Genomic DNA, 20676 nt, shown 5'->3' with positions numbered 1-20676 from the left:
CACCGGGGTGATATCAGTTCCGTCTGTAGAGACGAGGGGCTCAGACTGGTGTTTTTTTCATCTGTAATCTGTCAGACGACAGGTCCACAGTCTCTTCCAAAACAGTTCCTCCACTTGATGCGATCTAGAGCTTTCTCCTTCAAATAAAAATATCCTCTTCTGTCCCCAAGATCATCCAGCATCTTCTTACGTCTTCTTCCTCGTCTTCTGGTCGCATACATGGTATCTCTGTTTTTGGGAAGAGACGTTTCAGGACGAAAGCCTGCTTCCATCTTCGGGACCGAAGAGAATTTTGCTGTTGTGTTCTTGTCTTCTTCGATCTTGAAGAGGACGGCAGTTCATTCCTCTAAAACTTTAACAACAAGTACAAACATTGAGGTAAGCCTTTGACTCGTTTGCATAACGTTCGTCTGGCCGAAGTTCAAGTTTGCAAATATACACGTCAGTAATTTCAAGCGTGCTAGGCACAGATAACAGAGCATTCAGATCACAGATAAGCAGATTATGTACAGTCCGTCTTTCTAGACCTGGCCGTTCTCGGCAAAATACGCACTGGATTTGGTCGTGTACTCAACTGAGATATGCATTATAGGGTGTATACGTGTCAGTACAGGGGCATAGTTAAATACGACACCTTCTATCTCTTGTATAACTCAATTGCAACCACTGCCCTGCGCTTAACCAAATTTCTCCTAACCCGCAGTCCAGACGCCAGTTCTAAAAGAGCAGTCTGTACCTACCGTGTCTAAAGATACTGATAGAGTTGAATGTCTGGGAAAGTTTGAATCAAAGATAAGCGGCTCCGTGGTGGGGCGTGGGAGAGTGACTCCATTAGGAGGCATTCATTTCCACGGGTCTGTCATGACACAGAATTCTACTGCTTTTGCAGGATGTGAGGTTTTACAGCGGTGTAATCCGTTAAAGTCAACAAACGATCCTGCTTGATACCTACTTCATCTTCTTTGACCATGAAGATGGAGGCGATATTTTCTCCGAAACATCAGTTGCATTTTAGTGGGCTACTCGTTATTGAGGAACCACTTGAATGGAAAAGTAGCTGCTCCGGTCTAGAAAACCGAAATTAACGGCCATGGGGATCCGTTGTGCTGACCACGCGACACCCTCTATCCGCAAAAGTTGGCACTAACTTCGCCGACAAGCTGCGGTCGCTCGGTCGATATAGTTCGCATGCAGACTAAAGCCACATCCCAGGAGACACGATTCTTCTACTGCTTGCAATTGTACACGCGATCTCTGCGTGTATAGTTATAATTAGCGTGAAGGATATTCTGGTAAATCAGAGTGAGGACTTGTTGAGAAGACGTGCTGAGCTGCTGATGCGAGGGAATGAACCCGTGACACCAGGAAATTGTTAATGTGAGCCCTGTGTTGCGTCAGACTATCCGATATAAGGTAAGATATGATCAGTGACTGGTCATCAACCGGCGACTCTCTGCATGCCAACCCTCCTGCAAACATATAGAGATCAGACCACACCACCAACCGCTTGAGCTATGGCGCGGCCACTAACTGCAAGTAACTACAGCATTACCGCCAATTCACACACTCTGCAGTTCCACTACAGCACGCACTAAGTCTTCGCAGACTGCTATCTCTTCACAAGTCGTTGTCTGATAACGGCTTCCAACGGCAGACGTTCCCCTTTTTATGGGTTCCAGAACTCTCCCCTTGCCTCAGCTGCCAGTTTCTAACAGCAGCAGCTAACAAGACCCGAACTGCAGCAGTCGTGTAATTGGCTACTCACCAACTCATTTCACTCCACTGTACTCCACTCAACTTAAATCGTCCCAATAATTGTCCTGCTTATAACATCTAGAAACGGCCGCACAGAAAACACTGGTTTCAAGCCAGTCCATTGGCTATTGTTATGAATCTGTTGCCTAGCAACGGGCTTTGTTTACATAATCATTACTTAGCAACAGGTCTACATGCTACAATACTTTACCGTCTCATGACTCAGGAAGTCGTGAAATTCGTCTGTTTAGCCCGTCCTATTTCTCTAAGATCTGTTTTAATAATATCCTCCCACCTACGTCTAGGTATTCGTACTGGTTTCTTTCCTTCTGGCTTTCTCGTCCCCACCTTTCGAAAATCTCTGCTGTAGTGGAAGCGCGCTTAGCCATCATGCAATCAGCATCTGCCACTGGTATTTATCGGCAGGAAGATGTGCTGTCACTTTCGACCAGTGCTGTTTCGAGGCGGCCATAGCTGGGCACTGTCTGGAGGGATTTGGACTGAATATTGGCTGTTTTTGCAACTTTTAATAGTGTCATGAGCATAAAGAGTGGGGTCAAAGCACTGTTAAGCAGGTATACGAAAACAACCCCCCACCCCTCTCCACTGATTGGGGTCCACTCACCATATTTCCGTACCATTATGAATTATGGCGGCAGTTCAGGGGTCTATGCCCTTCCAAGATCCATAGCCCTCCTCTTTCTCAGAATCCCAAATTGAAGCAATACTAACACTGGGATCATCTCAAGGCCAGTGACATGAGAATCTGCACTAGGAAAATTCCTAACTTGTTCTTATTTGTGTCTCCTTCCAATTACGCTGCCAGTAGGTAGACTTCGTGGCGTCGCATTCTAGGATGATAGTTAAATTATGAATTCGAGAGGATTTCAAATTTTAACTCAGCCTGTATAGCGACTGGCTACGGACTGGACGACCGGGTTTCGATTCCCGACACATGTAGATTTTTCTTTACGCCGCATCGTCCCTACCGCGCTGTGGAGCCCACCCAGCCTCCTCTCCCCGGGGGTAACGTGGCCAGAGCGTGAAGGTGACCATTCACCTCCATCTAGTGCCTCCATTCCCCGACGACCTCGGAAGTCCGTCATTACACTGACTGAAATGTCCCGTCTCCTGTAATAGTATTAATGTCTGTTTACTGATGATTAAAACATTTATTATAATTAATACCATTACTTTTCTGAGAATAGGGTGCTGAGAATATTTGGACCGAAGAGAGGTCAAGTGACGGGAGGTTGGAGAAAACGGCATAATGAGGAGCTTCATAACTTGTACTCTTCTCCAAGTATAATTAGAATGATTAAGTTAGGGAGGATGGGATGGGCAGGGCATGTAACACGAAAGGGGCGAAGGGGAATGCACATAGGTTATTGGTGGGAAAGCCAGGAGAAAAGAGACCAGTAGAAAGACGAAGACGTAGTTGGGTGGATAATATTAAAATGGATCTTAGAAAAATAGGGTGGGGTTGTACGGACTGGATTGATCTGGCTCAGGATAGGGACTAGTGTAGGGATCTTATGAACACGGTAAATTTTGGTAAGTTCTTGAGTAGCTGCACAACGGGCAGCTCCATGAAGTTAGTTTGTTAGTTAAGCACGTGTGCTATTATACTAGCTTTGTCGCTCGCGGGCCACACTGTAAGACGGAACGCACGCTGCAGATCTCTTCACACTCCATGGATGGGTTCAGTTCTATTGGACGTGACTTGGCTAATGTTTCCACTAGGACTAATTTAGACCCATATATTTACAACCCTGGACAAAGGGGCTGCGAGTTTTCATTAATCTTTAAGAGGCGATGGATATTTAGCTGGAGGGGTTTTTAACCCCTAACTGTACCAAACTGACCTGAGAAAAGGGACGTAGGTTTCTTGGGAAGGCCTCACAGACCTTTGAGGCTCACCTTGGAATGAGGTTTGGTTCTCCGTGGTGAAAGCAAAGTGCATTGCAGCCAGCATCAGTACGTTCTGTGATGAGACGCAATTGCCACTAGTTTCCAGAAGGCCTCAGCTCATGTGTGCCAGATTCATTTCCACAAATACATCAATACTTGTGTTCAGTTCAATACCGTGTGGCAATATGTGTCTAGTACTGGCTACGGGCTGGACGACCGAGGGATCGGAGTTCGAGTCCCGGTAAGGTCAAGAATTTTCGCTTCTCCAAATCGCCCAGACTGGCTCTAGGACCCACCCAACCTCCTATCCAATGGGTACGGGGGCTCTTTCTCCGGGAGTAAGCTGCAAGGGCGTGAAGTTGACCATTCACTTCCAGCTAGTGCCGAGGTCAAGAAAATGTGGATCTATACATCTATTCCCCCATACACCTTCATGGTGTAGTGCTTAATTAGTTAAGCACAGGGACAACTTTACCCTTTTTGTTGACAGCCTCATGCAATAACCCACAGATCCCTAGATACCAGACCGGCTGTGGAGTCCAGTCTAATGGGTACATGTGGTTTGTCCCCTGGGGTAAGTGTACCGAGGCATGAGTCTGACCTCTTACTTGCGTCTAATGTCGAAAGATAAGAATGTATGGAGCTGCACCTCCGCTGTCACGTCTTCATGACGTGCTTCTTGGTTAAACAAGTAGCTGTGTTCCCTCTTCTTGTACCTGGCCCGCCGCTGCAACCACAGCTGAGTGGAACAAACTGGCGACTTGTTCTGTTGCTTCTGAAGAGCTTTTTCTGTCTCGTTTGCGCCGCAACAGGCCCCAGAGGAAGTTCGCCGTTGGCCTGCAAGAACTGGCCTGGCGGAAATAATCAGACTGTTTTCGAAAGGAAGGACCACAATTCGTATTTATAATGTTTAGAAACTTCAGAGACAAGAAAAGAGATACAGATAAATTGTTTTGGTACCTGCACTTGGGCACGGATCCGAAACATGGGCTATATAAGTGGAACTGTACAAATGATATTCTGGCAGTGTAGCAGGGTATAAAAAAATTAAGTTATTCCTGTAACAGGTCTTGAAGGCCCATAGGGTTGTGAGACGTCGAGGCTCCCACACTTTGGACATAATGGACCATGCAGGTATACTCAAATACATCAAAATGAGAGGAAAGACCTAGCAAAAAATCGAAAAAGGAAAACTCTGTGAAAGAAAGAAGAGATTAGTGGCTAGGAATGTAGCAAGAAATAGCGGGGCAGTGGTTGCATTGCTAAGGCCTTGTAAGGCTGCGCTATATCTCAGGTTGTTACTCGCCGGCTTCCCTCCTCGGCGGCCCGGGTTCGATCCCAGGCTAGTTCATGTGGGATTTGTGGTGAACAGAGTGGCATTGGGGCAGGTTTTCTGCGGTTTATGTTTCCCCTGCCAGTTCTCATTCCACCAAATGCTCCATTTCATCTGTCATCCGGGGCTGGTACAATAGGCCAGTAGTGGCCACGTACCAAGTGGACCCAGTCTCATCCCACCCCAAGAAACTAACAAAAAAGGGGCCTTGTTATGACGTATGCACTTCCTACAATTGTGATGTCCGTCAGTAGACGCGACCAAACTTCTGCACATTCTGAGGAGTACGGCCACTACGAGAGATCGGACAATATACTCGCAGATGATGTCACAGTTCATAATCTGTGGACTGCTGGCAACCGTGATGTTTTGTAGCTGTAATGCAGTTGCAGCAAAGGCTAACAAAAGGAGGTGATAAGATGCGTGTTGCTAGACTGCGAAAAACATTTGTTCTCCGTGACGTTAATGCAAACATGGCGTCAATTCCTTACGAAACTCATCGTGGTTAAATCACGAAGTTAAAGCCCTTGTCTGATGCGCTCCATAGAGCTATCTGCTGCCTTAGTGCAGCGAGGTCATCACAGATAATTAACACTGAACGCTCACGTGACAGTTGCTGAACCGAGAGTTCAGGGGAATCCTGTGATAACGTATAGTACCCGTGCGCGTGCGCAGATGAATCGCTGTAGTGCTGGACTTTGTGTGAAGGCAAATGAAGCATAGTGTTTTATTGTTTCCTTCGAAGTGACGCCTTGTAATCTGGCAGATATTTACCAAAGTTTCGGAGGAAAATACTGCCTCCATCTTCATGGCATAATTAACCGAGCGTGGAAAAGGTGGAAAGAGGAAATTTAAGAAAAAACTAATGCGTTTATACGGAGAAAATAAAGATGATATGGAAGGAGAGAATAAAAGAGGAAAAATAGAAGAAAGAAATGGCGAAAATGAGGCTTAATGAATAAGCAAGTAAAGAATTGAAGGAGGGAACGAAGCGTGGGTAAGGTACAAGACACGAAAGACAAAACAGTGGACAAGAGGAAAGAGAGTTTAAAAAATAACGCATTGAATTGAAGAAGTGAGAGAGCAGTAAGAAATTCAGACCGAACGGAATTTATTCATGTGAAACAGTTGCCAGCTCAGACGGTGTGTATATATATATATATATATATATATATAATGTCGAATGAACAATGAGCAGGAGGGGATGTGGAAGAAGAGGTCATAGCCTAATCTGAGGTACTATCGCGTCATTACCTTGAAGGACTGAGGAAAATCACGAGGTACGTACGTCAGGACAGACGGCCTCCGAGCCTAGACGTTCCGGGTATGAAGCAGGCTGGCTATCCGCTCACTTGGCCGTTACGTTCGGTAGAAACAAGCAGCTGGGACCGCGCAGCCACACTCGTTCTGTGTGGCTTGTTCCGGGTATCAGAGTGTCTGTCCTCTTTCTCGCGTCTCTCCCTGTCTCTGTCTCCTGCATCTTTTTTCTCCCCTCTCTTCTTTTCGCTATGTAAGTTGTCTCTTTTTCTCATACTTTCCAGTCATCTTTCTTCTTTCTTCTCTTCGCTACACCTCCATTTTCTATTCGTTCCTTTTGAAACACATTTTTCCTCTCCCTTCCTGTGGCTGCCCGTCTTATTTCCTCTCTCTTCTTCTTGCTACCCATCTATTTCTCCTGTCTCTACTTCTTGCTGTCCACCCATTTATATTGTCTCTGCTTCTTGCTGTCCATCTGTTTCTCCTGTCTCTACTTCTTGCTGTCCACCCATTCCTGTTGTCTCTGTTTCTTGCTGTCCATCTATATATTGTCTCTGCTTCTTGCTGTCCATCTATTTCTCCTGTCTCTACTTCTTGCTGTCCATCCATTTATATTGTCTCTGCTTCTTGCTGTCCATCTGTTTCTCCTGTCTCTACTTCTTGCTGTCCACCCATTCCTGTTGTCTCTGTTTCTTGCTGTCCATCTATATATTGTCTCTGCTTCTTGCTGTCCATCTATTTCTCCTGTCTCTACTTCTTGCTGTCCATCCATTTATATTGTCTCTGCTTCTTGCTGTCCATCTGTTTCTCCTGTCTCTACTTCTTGCTGTCCACCCATTCCTGTTGTCTCTGTTTCTTGCTGTCCATCTATATATTGTCTCTGCTTCTTGCTGTCCATCTATTTCTCCTGTCTCTACTTCTTGCTGTCCATCCATTTATATTGTCTCTGCTTCTTGCTGTCCATCTGTTTCTCCTGTCTCTACTTCTTGCTGTCCACCCATTCCTGTTGTCTCTGTTTCTTGCTGTCCATCTATATATTGTCTCTGCTTCTTGCTGTCCATCTATTTCTCCTGTCTCTACTTCTTGCTGTCCATCCATTTATATTGTCTCTGCTTCTTGCTGTCCATCTGTTTCTCCTGTCTCTACTTCTTGCTGTCCACCCATTCCTGTTGTCTCTGTTTCTTGCTGTCCATCTATATATTGTCTCTGCTTCTTGCTGTCCATCTATTTCTCCTGTCTCTACTTCTTGCTGTCCATCCATTTATATTGTCTCTGCTTCTTGCTGTCCATCTGTTTCTCCTGTCTCTACTTCTTGCTGTCCACCCATTCCTGTTGTCTCTGTTTCTTGCTGTCCATCCATTTATATTGTCTCTGCTTCTTGCTGTCCATCTGTTTCTCCTGTCTCTACTTCTTGCTGTCCACCCATTCCTGTTGTCTCTGTTTCTTGCTGTCCATCTATTTCTCCTGCCCCTCCTTGCTACCCACGTAAGTGCCACCTCTGTCTGTCCAGAAGTGCTGGGGCGATGCTCCAGTCGTGACTCTATGCAGCGGGGATCGCTCGACGGTTTCGTTTTGTAATTCCCGTGGGCCCGTCACGACGTGGCTGCACGATGCGCAGATGTGTATGTATGTATGTACGTATGTCGCAACAGGTGCTCCCGGCTCCGTGTCCATGTTACACGGTGCTCAGCAGTAAGCGTTAGCCGTGTTCCCATTCCACACTGAGACTGCACAGTAGCTTGTGCTAATAACTGTTCGTCTGTCTCTTGTTTGTAGGTGTTCACCTTTAATTAAAGAGGGTGAGATCGGCAGGGCATGTAGCACGGATGGCAGTGAAGACGAATGCATATAGGGTTTTGGGACGAAAGCGAGAAGGAAATAGATCACTGGGAAGACCTAGACGTAGGTGGGAGGATAATATTAAAATGGCTTTTGGAGAGATAGGACGGTATTGACCTGACTCAGGATATGGACCAGTGGATGGCTCTTATGAACACAGTAATGAACTATCGGGTTCCATAAAATGTTCGGGGAAATTCTTGAGTAGCTGAGTGAGTGGAGGACTCAGCTCCACGGAGTTAGTTAGTCGATCGCCTTTAAGTTCGAGTTGGCCTTGCTTCTGCTTGGCTTTCAGCTTTAGCCATTGTCTGCCAGAACTGCTGAGTGATAAGACTGCCTGATAACTTGTCTCAAAGAACGTTGAAGCTGTACTGTGCTCCCTCTTGCCCTGACGCGTCTACGAAGCCTTAAACGTTAAACGTGAGATGTCTTCTTCAGTTCTGGACCACCGCCATTTCACGCTTTTTTTTTTTCCTGAAATCAAAACACAGGGTAGGATTTTCTTTACGTTATTTTGCTGTGACTACGTGTAACAGCTCGAATTTCAGGACAAATATGGACGGTATTCCTTTTCAGTATTTTAAACCCCCTTCCCAAATACAAATTAGCGACCACTTCTTAATCAGGGTCCACGCTTGTCTCATTTAAGTCTATATAATTTGTATATGTGATCTAGTGTTGTTAAATACTGTGCGAATAGTTCTGGAGCGCAGAACATGTGTGGATGTTAATATGATTTCCTGGTGAGGCAAGACGAGAGAGAATTTTCATTTCGGATTCAACAACGGCGAATGTAGAGAGCTTTGCTTGTTGTTCGTTGTTTGGTTGACTTTTCGACCGTAAAGATGGAAGAATACGTTATACTGAAACGTCGGTAAACTACTAGACTATACGGGGCCACACCTCAGAAGACTGTTGTATCAAATCCTTTAATTCTGTATTTTGAATGGCGGTCCCGATGGGGTGGATTTTTTTCAGTTGACCTAACCCTCCCAGCCGCACTGTGACCTTGGGGTCGACTCAGCCAATGAGTACCAGGAATTTATAAGGGGTAAAGGTCGGCCGGAGCGTAAGGCTGAGAACCTCATCGCCATCTGTGGGCCGATTGTCTAGAGAAAATGTTGGAACCTCAACATCTCACAACCCTATGGGCCTCCACGGCCTTTTACAGGGACAGCTGTACTTACTCCTTTTGGATGACGGACTCAAACGCTGCTTCATTGTGTTTATTTTTACTTGAAACAGCTGATACAGTTTATAGTCACCCCAGACCTTGAAATCGCCGATGACAGTGACCGCGCAGTCTCGCTCGAAATCTGGGATTGTGGGTTCGAGTCCCACTCGTGACATGGATGTCTGTACGTTTATTCTGTTTGTGTTGTCCTGCTTGTAGGTAGCGGCCTTGCGACTGGATGATCCCCCGTCCTAGGGGCCCTACCGACTGTGTATAGGATTAAGACTAAAAAAGCGGCCAAGATCCAACAAAAGGACTGTAGAAATAGACTTTGAAGTCTTGATTGATACAGCGTCGTTAAATAGCCCTTTCGCTGTGAATGTCGGATGTATTGTTGGATCTGAGATGCTGTCTTCTGGGATGTGACGCCGTATAGTTTTGTGGAAGTTTACTTACGTTTGAGTATAACGTATTGGCTCCATCTTCCGGGTTTGAGCTTATTGGTTGCTCTTCTACCGTCAGAATTGTCAGTAAACTACACGGCGTCACACGCCACAAGATACATGCTTTGTCGTGTCTCGATAAAACTGTGACACTGTTCTACTCCGTCGCAGACAAGTTATACATGTAAGTCTATTTATTGGAAGGTAGTCCTTTTTTGTATCTCTGCTGTGAGATTTCTTTCAAAAGTTGCTGAGGCATTGGGCAGTAACAAAGTGAGTTGGAACCTCGCTTGCCACCCATCCTGCGGACCACTTACTGAGCGAGAAGACGGGAAGACGGAGGAGGAGTTTTCCCACACTCAGACTTCTGCGACAAGGACGCTTCCACGCGGCGTGAGAGGGAACTAACTGGCACGTGCACGATCATACTTGTCACGAGTTATCTCTCGCTCTTTCTCTTTCTTGTTCGGGAGGGGAGGGATACCAATTATCTTTCTCTCTCCTTCACCGCGGGCCAAAAGAAGATGGAGTGTGGCGGCACGGAACAGAGATGCCGGTAGTTTGTGTAAGAGGGGAAAGCGGGGAAGAGTGGGAAACAAGAAAGATGGCTTAGGAATATGAGCAAGGTATGTAGGAGTAAGTGGAGTGGACAGTATCAGTTTTTGTAGTTCACATCGCAAGAGCAAGTGGCAGGAAAAGTAATAAAATTACAGAATGTTGGTAGAAGGTAAAGTTGTCCCTGTACTTAACTAACTGAGCACTATATCATAAGGGCGTATGGGGGAGTGGAGTTATACATCCACATTTTCTTGACCTCGGCAATATTTGGAGGTGAATGGTCATCTTCACGCCCCGACCGCTTTACCTCCGGGCGAAAATCCCCCGGTATCCATTGGATATGAGGCTGTGTGGGCCCCAGAGTCAGTAAAGCTATTCCTGTATCGGGCCGTGGTGGTCCATAAGGTTGTGAGATGTCGAGGCTCCCACATTTTCTAGACAGCCGGTTCACAGATGGCGGTAAGGCCGGCCACCCTTTACTCCCCAGAAGTTTCCTGCTAGAGGCTGAGTGCGGCTGGAAGGATTAGGTCAGTTGAAAAACCCAGTCACTTCATATGAGGTAGATGAAAAACATTATGTAGGACTTGAGGTTCTCACAGCAGTAATTATGGAGAATACTATTTTCTGGGATATGGGACATGTAATCCGTTGAAAGTCAACCGACGTTTCGGAGGAATATCGCCTGAAGATGGAGGCGATATGTTCCTCCGAAACGTCGGTCGACTTTTAACGAGCTACATGGCGATATATCATAGAAGATAGTATTATTCTGTGTATATATAATTTAAATATTTTACGGCTGCATTATGCAATGAAGTCTGTTTCTTGTTTCCTTATAATATAATCTGGCTCTTTAAGGTTCTTGCAAGGTACCGTCTAAGAAGCCTCACGTGTGCAGTCCATGTTCTTAATTTGCTTTTCTTTATCTTAATAAGACATGTACAAATGTGAAGTCACCAAATTATTGTCATATCTGCCCACTCCACAACCTCCATGGCGGTACAGCAAGATTGCCTGGCTTCTTGTCACGGGCGGATTGGAGTGAGAGAGAGCGAGAAGCAACCAATGGGAAACAAGGTGGCGCATGCCGCCACAGAACGTGTCCTGATTGGTTAAAAAAGCATTCTTGAAGGGAAGAGGACCCCTTCTGGCATGGGAATGTTCATCCACCACGTTTTCTCACGACAAGAACCGAGGTTGTGACGCCGTACCAGGAATTTAGGGAACTGAGAAGCTGTGTGGCCGCTCCCCTAACTGTACTGAGGCCTCCAGGTTTGTATCCGTTGCACCCTGCGCTACATGTCAAGTCTGATAAATCAACTATGTGGCCGACTGACGATTTTCACATATCTTCTGGGATGTGACGGCCCGACGTTTCGAAGGGACGTATTGACTCCATCTACATGGTCCAAAAGTTATTTTTTTTAATTAGTTAATGTAAGAAGAGTATTCCTACGTGGGATGTGACGCTGTGTAGTTTGGTATAAATTTACTGACTTTTCAGCGAAACATCCAATCTTTATCTTCAGAGCCGAAGAGTTACTCCACGTAAATAGGGGCATGGTTGAGGCACTATGATACAAGCCGAAAGGTCGTTAGTTCGATTCCCGATGAGGTCATTGGATATTTTGTAATTGACCTGATCCTTCCAGCCGAAGTATGGTCCTGGGGTCGACTCAGCCTCTAACAGAAATGAGTACCAGGAATCATCCTGGGGGTAAAGGGAGGCCGGCGCGTAAGGCTGCCAATCAAGTAAATATTTAAGAGGAAGAATGTAAAGAGAATTCTAGTAATAATGATAATGATGTTGATGATGATGATTTGCTAATATTTTTCTTCCGCAAAGTAAATTCCCTGAATAGGCTTAGTATACACAACAGAAAAAATAGATAAATAAATCAACAGTGGCGTAAAAGAATAAGTAAATACATGCGCTTGGATACAGGAAGGGAGGGTGAGTGGGCCAGATGGGAAATCAATAGAGAGGAGAGAGGAAGGATGTTCTACCCTGAAGATTGAGGCGATACGTTCCTCCGAAACGTCGATGTACACGGCGCCATATCCCAGAAGACGGCATTCTTCATAGTCACCGCCCTGATAGTTTTAAATCTTACTCCCCCTAGTTATTTCCCTATTCATTTTCTGACATCGCTAAGCTCCAAGACTTACGCTGCATGCAGAATAAATGCAGCGCACCTCCCCTTGCTTTATGCAGAGAAGGGCCAAGACTGTTTCACACGGTGCAGTGTCACCCACGCAACTCCCACGAGGTTGAAGACTGGTATTGTTTTCTGAACATTCTGCGGCTCGCTGTTCCGGCCGCGTATGAACGTTGTCCGTTGCTTCCTGACAACGATCGTAGCAGGATAAACAGAAATATCAGAGTCCTTCTTGAGAAGCCGCCAGTAGTGCAGCTACTGAAGAACTTACCAGCATTTTATGGAACCCGAAGGTTCATTACCGTGATCACAAGAGCCCTCCACTGGTCCCTATCCTCAGCCAGATCGATCCAGTCCATACAGCTCCATCTTATCTAAGATACATTTTAATATTATCCACCCACTTATGTCTTGGTCTTCCCAGTGGTCTCTTCTTGCTTTCCCACCAATATCCTATACGCATTCCTCTTGTTTCTCATTCGTGCTACATTCCCTTCCCATCTTATCCTCCTTGACTTGATCATTTTAATTATACTTAGCGAAGAGTATAAGTTATAAAGTTCCTCATTCCTTGAATAGGAAATCTTATGGAAGTAAATTCATGTGTCAACTCCGGTTTGGTGATTTTGGTACCAATTCTACGTTGAAAACAGAATCTAATAACTTTCTGATGACGTAACGATGCACGTCACTGTTCTGAACATGCCCGCCCTGTCACAGATGTTTTAGATAGACTTTTTCTCCTTGGCACTATAGCCCCAGTGGGCCTTGGCCCACCTCCATGAACTTCTCCGTTCACTTCGGTTTTTCTAGATCTTACACATTCGGTAGGACTCCTTGGGCGAGTGATCAGCTCTCGCAAGGCCTCTACCTGTAGACAAACACAGAAGAACGCACACACACACAAACTAATCATCCATGCCCTGAGTGGGATTCGAACCCGCGATCCCGGCTTCCGAGCGAGCGAAGACAGTACATGCCTTAGACCGCTCGGCTACCGTGACCGGCTTTAGATAGAATATTCATGTATATTCTGGGCAGAAATATTGACTACTATGGTGATGATGATAATAATAATTCAAATCTTTATTATCTTTGTGCCGAATCAACAGCCACAAGGCCAATTACAGACACAGTACAATGTAGATACAGGTAATTGCATTATGGACAGTTGTAATGTAAAGATAAAGACACGACACACGCTTTAGCAATATTAAGTCTCATGGAATTAATGTCAGATCAGAATAAGAGACAATCATGTGGTGAGTTAATGATGATGGTGATGATGATGATGATAATAATAATTTAGGTATCCCAGTTCATAGTAATAGCAGCAGCAGCAGTAGCAACAGTAGCAGTAGTAGTAATAGTAGTCGTAATAAGAACTAGCTAGGAATGTACAATGACGCCATTTTGTTTAGTAGAATACTCAGGATGTATTACAAGGTAGGCAGGTCTGAAGGATTCTGACGGTGTTGTATAACACTCAGAATTACTGGGGTTTTTGGATTCTGTCCTTCGTCCGGTATTGTAGAAAATAGAAAACACGACGTTTCGGAAACTGGATCTCAGGTTGGGTGAAGATACCGACTCAGTTGGGTCCCTTACAAAAGAGCCCTTCACCAATTGAGGACGGAAACAGATCCAGTTTCCGAAACGTCGTTGTTGTTTTTTTTTTTTTTTTTTTTTTTTTTTTTTTTTTTTTTTTTTTTTTTTTTTTTTTTTTTTTTTTTTTTTTTTTTTTTTTTTTTTTTTTTTTTTTTTTTTTTTTTTTTTTTTTTTTTTTTTTTTTTTTTTTTTTTTTTTTTTTTTTTTTTTTTTTTTTTTTTTTTTTTTTTTTTTTTTTTTTTTTTTTTTTTTTTTTTTTTTTTTTTTTTTTTTTTTTTTTTTTTTTTTTTTTTTTTTTTTTTTTTTTTTTTTTTTTTTTTTTTTTTTTTTTTTTTTTTTTTTTTTTTTTTTTTTTTTTTTTTTTTTTTTTTTTTTTTTTTTTTTTTTTTTTTTTTTTTTTTTTTTTTTTTTTTTTTTTTTTTTTTTTTTTTTTTTTTTTTTTTTTTTTTTTTTTTTTTTTTTTTTTTTTTTTTTTTTTTTTTTTTTTTTTTTTTTTTTTTTTTTTTTTTTTTTTTTTTTTTTTTTTTTTTTTTTTTTTTTTTTTTTTTTTTTTTTTTTTTTTTTTTTTTTTTTTTTTTTTTTTTTTTTTTTTTTTTTTTTTTTTTTTTTTTTTTTTTTTTTTTTTTTTTTTTTTTTTTTTTTTTTTTTTTTTTTTTTTTTTTTTTTTTTTTTTTTTTTTTTTTTTTTTTTTTTTTTTTTTTTTTTTTTTTTTTTTTTTTTTTTTTTTTTTTTTTTTTTTGGAATACCGGACGCTGGGAAAAGCCCCAAAACCCAGTATTTCTGAGTACAAGGCAGGTGTTTGTTAAACAGCCATAAAATAAGACTCCCATAATTCAGAGCAAGTATCTGTTTTGTGGAGTTCATTGTTTTTCGATAATCAGATTTGGAAATTTATATATCCGTTTTATTGAGGCACCATTCGGTGTTTGTAAACAAATTTTCTGGCTACTGAGCTCCCGGGAAACTAGTTGGGAAGTAAAATCCCGATAAAGAGGAGGCATGTATATATGTGTATTTCCGTTTCAAAATCTGTTATGCGTTCCAACGAATGCACAATTCTTTTGGAGAGCACTGTACAGTACGCCGCGGCCGTGGAGGGGGGAGAAGCACGTGGAGGAGAGTTGGCAGGCATGCCCCAGCCCGTGTGTCTCCTCTGTTGCTTTCCCACCAGGCAGACCAGTCGCTTCCTGGCTGCGAGAGGTGCAACGTGCCCGGAAGAAGTCAGTGTTCAGTGCGCGCGAGCAGTGTGTGTTGTGACGAGAAGTGTTCGTGTGTTCCGAAGATGGTTACCGGAGGTGGTACAGTATCGCCTGCTGTGGTACCTGGCCCCGGCATTATTGCGGGCAGTGCCCCTGGCTGTGTGACCACAGCAACACCGACACCAGGACCCGACACTGCGGGCCTACCTCCCCAGAGACGAGTGACGGAAAACAGAAGGGTAAGTGAGAGGCAAACCCGCTAGTACTGTATCGTGTGTGGACGGGTTTATTTCAAGAAGAGTGTCGGGGGTTAATGAGGGTCAGGTTTCTAACGGGGTTGAATTCAGAGCACTGTCATCAGATGTGGCATGTAGTGTGACAGAGGTACTGTATTAGCCGGAATATGAGACGAGTTTCTGTTTTCTTCAAATACCTCCCCTTAGGAAAGAGGGGGTTTCGGGAATGAATAAGTGATTATATCAGTAATAACCCTCAAAAATGTATGACACGTTCAAATTTGTATTTAAAAAAATACTCTGATTTTGTTATTGGAAAAATAGAGGGTGGCTTTATATTTGGGTTTATGCCGTGTATTTACGTTCCTTAGTGGGGTGGGACTGAGTATCTTGCGCTGCGACCACTTCTGGCCTATTGTACTAGCCCCAGATGATAGGTGAGGGCGATTGTGGAGCAATTGGTGGAATGAAGATCGGCAGGGGAAACCGAAGTACTCGGAGAAATACCTACCCCAGTGCCACTTTTTCCACCACAAATCGCACATGACCTGACCCGAGCCCGAACCCGGGTCGCCGCAATGGAAGCCGGCTACTAACCGCCTGAGCTATGTCACGGCCTGTGTATTTACGTTCGTGAGGGACGCATTACCCTGGTCTGCAGTGCCGAAAGGTAACCCAATTAAGCTGTGGAGTAGTGCCTGAAGAACTAACACTGTTCCAGAACAGTGGCCTCTTCCAGTTCAGTGAGGTTCTTATGTCGGTGGAGAAATGCGTTGTCTTGTAGATAAGTCCCTTGTACGGCGGCCACTTCTGGCCTATTGCACCAGCCCCAGATGATAGGTGAGGGTGATTGTGGAGCAATTGGTGGAATGAAGATTGGCAGGGGAAACCAAAGTACTCGGAGAAAACCTGCCCCAGTGACAGTTTGTCCTCCACAAATCCCACTTGATCAGACCCCGGGATCGAACTCGGGCCGCCGCGGTGGGAAATCAGCGACTAACAGCTTGAGCTATGGCGCGGCCCTATATAACACTTAGTGCAGTTTGGTTGATGGTTAATATCATTTTGCGGGAAGATAATTCGGGATAGAATTGAAGATGTACATAGTCTGAATAGTACATAGTACATAGTCGTACATAGTCTGAAACATCTTTAAACCGCATTCCAGATAACAGAGCGGTAGCCCAGGCGATCAGAGTGTGACACGAGATTTTATCGTGTTTCAACACGAATGTAAATCCGGTTTATTGTAGCCAGTGCTTTGTTACGGTTAACTGAGAATGCGATTAATGTTTATGTACCTGGACCATTAGACGTCATGTCAGTAGAAATGGACATGGGGTTGATTTATTAACGATCGCGGAAACCCTCCCCGTTATCCGATGTGTTTACTTTGTGTCGCAGTCAGAACGTGTGTCAGTTAATCTTCTTGAAACATGAGAATAACGTCCCTTTGTTATAGAAGATTCAGTGGAGCTTCGTTTGTTTATTGTGAGAATTGTACGAAACATACAGGTTGTGGGCAAAATGGGGAATGTTTAAACGTTGCAGCATTTGTTTCACGAAGTCAGCACCGGGCTTTAAATGGCTAGTGATCCGTAGAGCATCGTTGAAGACGGAACCGCGATTTTATTGTGGCAGAGAGGAGAAGGGACAGTTTGAAAACTTTATTTTTCGTACCCGCATTTTGCTTCTTGATTGACGACTCAGAAAATTCATAAATATCTGTTACGTTTTTTACGTTGTATTAAGGAACAAAATTATTAATGTGTAATTATTGTTATCAGTAACGACGATAATTTTTCACGCAGTGCAGGGGAATTATGATCTTCCTTCTCTCTGCTTTGTTGTGGCCTAGGTACTGGGGGTCTGTGTTAGTTATTCAAAAGCTAAACGGGGCTGGACGACCGAGGGGTCGGGAGTTTTAAGGTCGCCCAGACCGGCTCTGGGTTCCACCCAGCCTCCTACCCAATGGGTACCGGGGGCTACTTCCCTGAGAGTAAAGCGGCTGGAGCGTGAAGTTAACCACTCACCTTCAACTAATACCGAGACCAAGGAAATGTGGATCTATACAACAACTCCTCCATACGCCTTCATGGCATGGTGCTTAATTAGTTAAGCACAGGGACAACTTTGCCTTTTTACCGGGTTTTAATAGGGCACTATACTGCGGTAGGTGGGTACAAACATGGCGGAGAAACAGACTATCTTTCCCTTCAAGTTTTACGATAAAGAAATTTTATTTTATTAAAGTCAGGGGACATAAGCATAACAATAATCTGCTGTCGTAGAACCACATTTTGATCTAGTTCAGTCCAGTTCGCCTACAGATCCTGTTTCCTCTTAAGGTCCGTGTCACTTATGAAATCATAGCCTCGTCTCTTAGGCATGCAGGGTTAGCCGACAGGAGAAGTCGGGCCCCATTTCAAAACGCGTTAAGTGGTTCCGAAACGAACAGAACACTGGTTACGGGTCACGACGGGGCCCCGACATCAAGAATTACTGTGCTGGCGTAGACCATCAGCAAATTACTTTTCTGCCCTGCAGGCGATCTCTTGGAGTTTTCCAACCAAGAAGTTATTCAAGTAAATCTTAAATAAACAGGGGTCATAATAGGATGCAATGTTCGGATTTTCCGAACGTGGTAGTGAAATTTTATTTATGGATGGGTTTGGCCGTTACGACTCGTCGACTAAAATCCAGTATGTAAGATTTGAGGCTTTCACGGCGGTGACTATGAAGAAAGCAGTCTTCTGGGATTTGGCGCCGTGTATATGTGGTGTTAACCGACGTTTCGGAGGAACGTATCGCCCCCATCTTCAGGGTTGAAGAAAAAGTATAGGTAAATCTGCAAGCGACAACACCGTGAGACTTTTTCTTCAACCCTGAAGATGGGGGCGATACGTTCCTCCGAAACGTCGGTTAACACCACATATACACGGCGCCAAACACCAGAAGACTGCTTTCTTAAAATCCAGTACTTCGAGGGATTGATCAATGCCCTATTTTAAGAAGAATTCTCTCCCTGTTTAATATTATCATGGCACCACGTGATTTATAATGTTGAAAACAACGAAATGGTTTGACGCTTCGAAATCTGAGTAACGTGTTCACGTCACAGGAAACGCCGTATAACAGATCAGTTCGTTAGTTTAGTGGAGTCATGCCTATTCTTTCTGAAAATCATACGAAACAAATACTTTCTGTGGGTAAAATGTAGAGATATTTATAAAGTTTTACACATTTTTCCGTTTTAAACGCAACCTTCTTCCTCAGTACATGTTTCGCGCATATACTGCCATCATCAGGTGTTGTCTTATCTTGCTAAAATTGTTACACTATATGTCAATGTTACATACCTGCGTGTGGACGCGATATTTCCTAATTAAAATGAATTCAGCTTGGAATTAAGATTAATTAATATGTGTTATTTCCATTGTGATCGTCGTCCATGCAATTAAAAATATAGACGTTTAGGAATATGTCTCGTTGTTGGATTTAGCCATGCTGCATTCCTGTTACGGCGTGGATATAATTTATAATGTGTTAATAATGTACTGTGTTATGTAATTTTATTTTTTTATAGGTTGTGATAGTTGTACTTACACGTATTGTTGTGTAGTTATAAGGGTGTCGATGTAGTGTATTATTTGTAATATTAAATTCGCTTAGTGGATAGTGGAGTCCAACTGGGTCCGCTCTGCACGGCGGCCACTGATTAGCCTATTGTAGCCTGCCCCGGGTGACTATGATGATGGAGAATTTGGTGGACTGAAGATTGGCAGGGGTAACCGAAGTACTGTGAGAAAACCCGCCTCAGCGCCACTTTGTCCACCACAAATCCCACTTGACCAGACCCGGGATCGAACCCGGGCCGCCGCGGTGGGAAGCCAGCGACTAACCGCTTGAGCTATGGCGCGGCCATTTTTGATATTACAGCAGGTAGTATGTTGTAACTATATTTGAAAAAGTTAAATGGCTGTAGTGGCAGTAGGTTGTTCTGGTGCCAAGTAGGAAGCACATCGCACTTAAACGACGTACTTAAAGTGAATTGTGGGAAGGAAGGAATGAAGGTTGCTGGAGCTTGAATCTACCAGCTTCATATAATGTATCTAACCTCCATGCCTCTAGTACTACACAGTTTTGCCATAATTCCGACGACTAAGCATATTTTGGTATTCATTATGCTGATGAAACGTCGAACGCATCTGTGTTAGTCGGCCAAGTTAAAAGTTCCTGTAGTTGTTTTCATGTGCCGCACGCGTGACCTCTCTGTTCCGAAATCTGAACTAACGTGACCTCATTTTGAAAGAACGCAGCCCAAATGATATGGCGGGCAAGTTCATCCAGAGATGTGGAAACATTGCCAGAAATACGCAAGAGGCAAATATTCGCGGTCACGCGCAGACATTCAGTAGCAACCCCAGTGAATTAGGTTACCATTTGATAACGTACTTCACGCTTCTCATATTTTAATTTAAAAATTTTGCTATGAACTAGAATGGGTTCGATTCCCAGTAGGGGCAAAGATGTTTTTCTGTTCTCCAGTCCGTTCAGCCCGAATCTGGGGCTCACCCAGCATCCTATCCATTGGATAGGGGGTTAAAGCGGCCAGGGCTTGTAGCTGTCCACCCAACTGCATCAAGTGCCGAGGTGAAGAATGGTGGAGCTATGTTCTTACTCTTGCATGTTTTCATGGCGTGTGCATAATAAAGCAAAGGGACGTTACCTTTTACATGGTCCTTTGATGTTTGTGTAAAATTCGTTTAAGTATTAACATAACATGAACGCCTCTGTGGTCTATTGGTTAGAGTTCCTGGCTACAGATCCAGAGGTCCAGTGAGAATAATTGAGGAGCTGTTTCAAAGAAATAGCGGCTCCGGTCTAGAAAACCAAAATTAACGGCCGTGGGGATTCGTTGTGCTGACTACGCGACACACCCTCTGTCCGCTAAAGTTGGCACTAACTTCGCCGACGAGCGGCGTTCGCTCGGTCGGTATAGTATAGTTCGCTTGCCGACTACAGGCCACGGAGTTTGTTTTATTAACACAATATTTACATGATTTTTTGAAACACGTGTAAAAATTTATGAATTGTATACAATTCTTTAAGATACGCAATTTTCCGCGTTTTATTTATAGAACAAAAATCCGAATAATAATTATGGTATGTAACACGTACCTGCCGTCTTAACCCTGTAAAGA

General features: G+C 43.7%; 1 protein-coding gene across 2 annotated transcripts in view; it reads left to right on the top strand.

Annotated features, from left to right (window-relative positions):
• Positions 1–20676, top strand: part of LOC111863281 (protein hairy) — a 91005-nt gene that overhangs the window by 56642 nt on the left and 13687 nt on the right. Inside the window, exon 1 of one of the 2 annotated variants that reach the window (XM_023849464.2) lies at positions 15195–15475. The exons of the other annotated variant lie outside the window; for it this stretch is intronic. Coding sequence (XP_023705232.1) covers positions 15320–15475 — 156 coding nt within the window. The 5' untranslated portion in view covers positions 15195–15319. Of the gene's footprint in view, positions 1–15194; positions 15476–20676 lie in introns of those variants that run through there. 2 annotated transcript variants of the gene reach the window in all.

Source organism: Cryptotermes secundus, unplaced genomic scaffold (genome assembly GCF_002891405.2).
Source record: "Cryptotermes secundus unplaced genomic scaffold, Csec_1.0 scaffold1166, whole genome shotgun sequence".
NCBI lineage: Eukaryota > Metazoa > Arthropoda > Insecta > Blattodea > Kalotermitidae > Cryptotermes > Cryptotermes secundus.
This window is presented reverse-complemented; position numbering and strand designations above follow the sequence as displayed.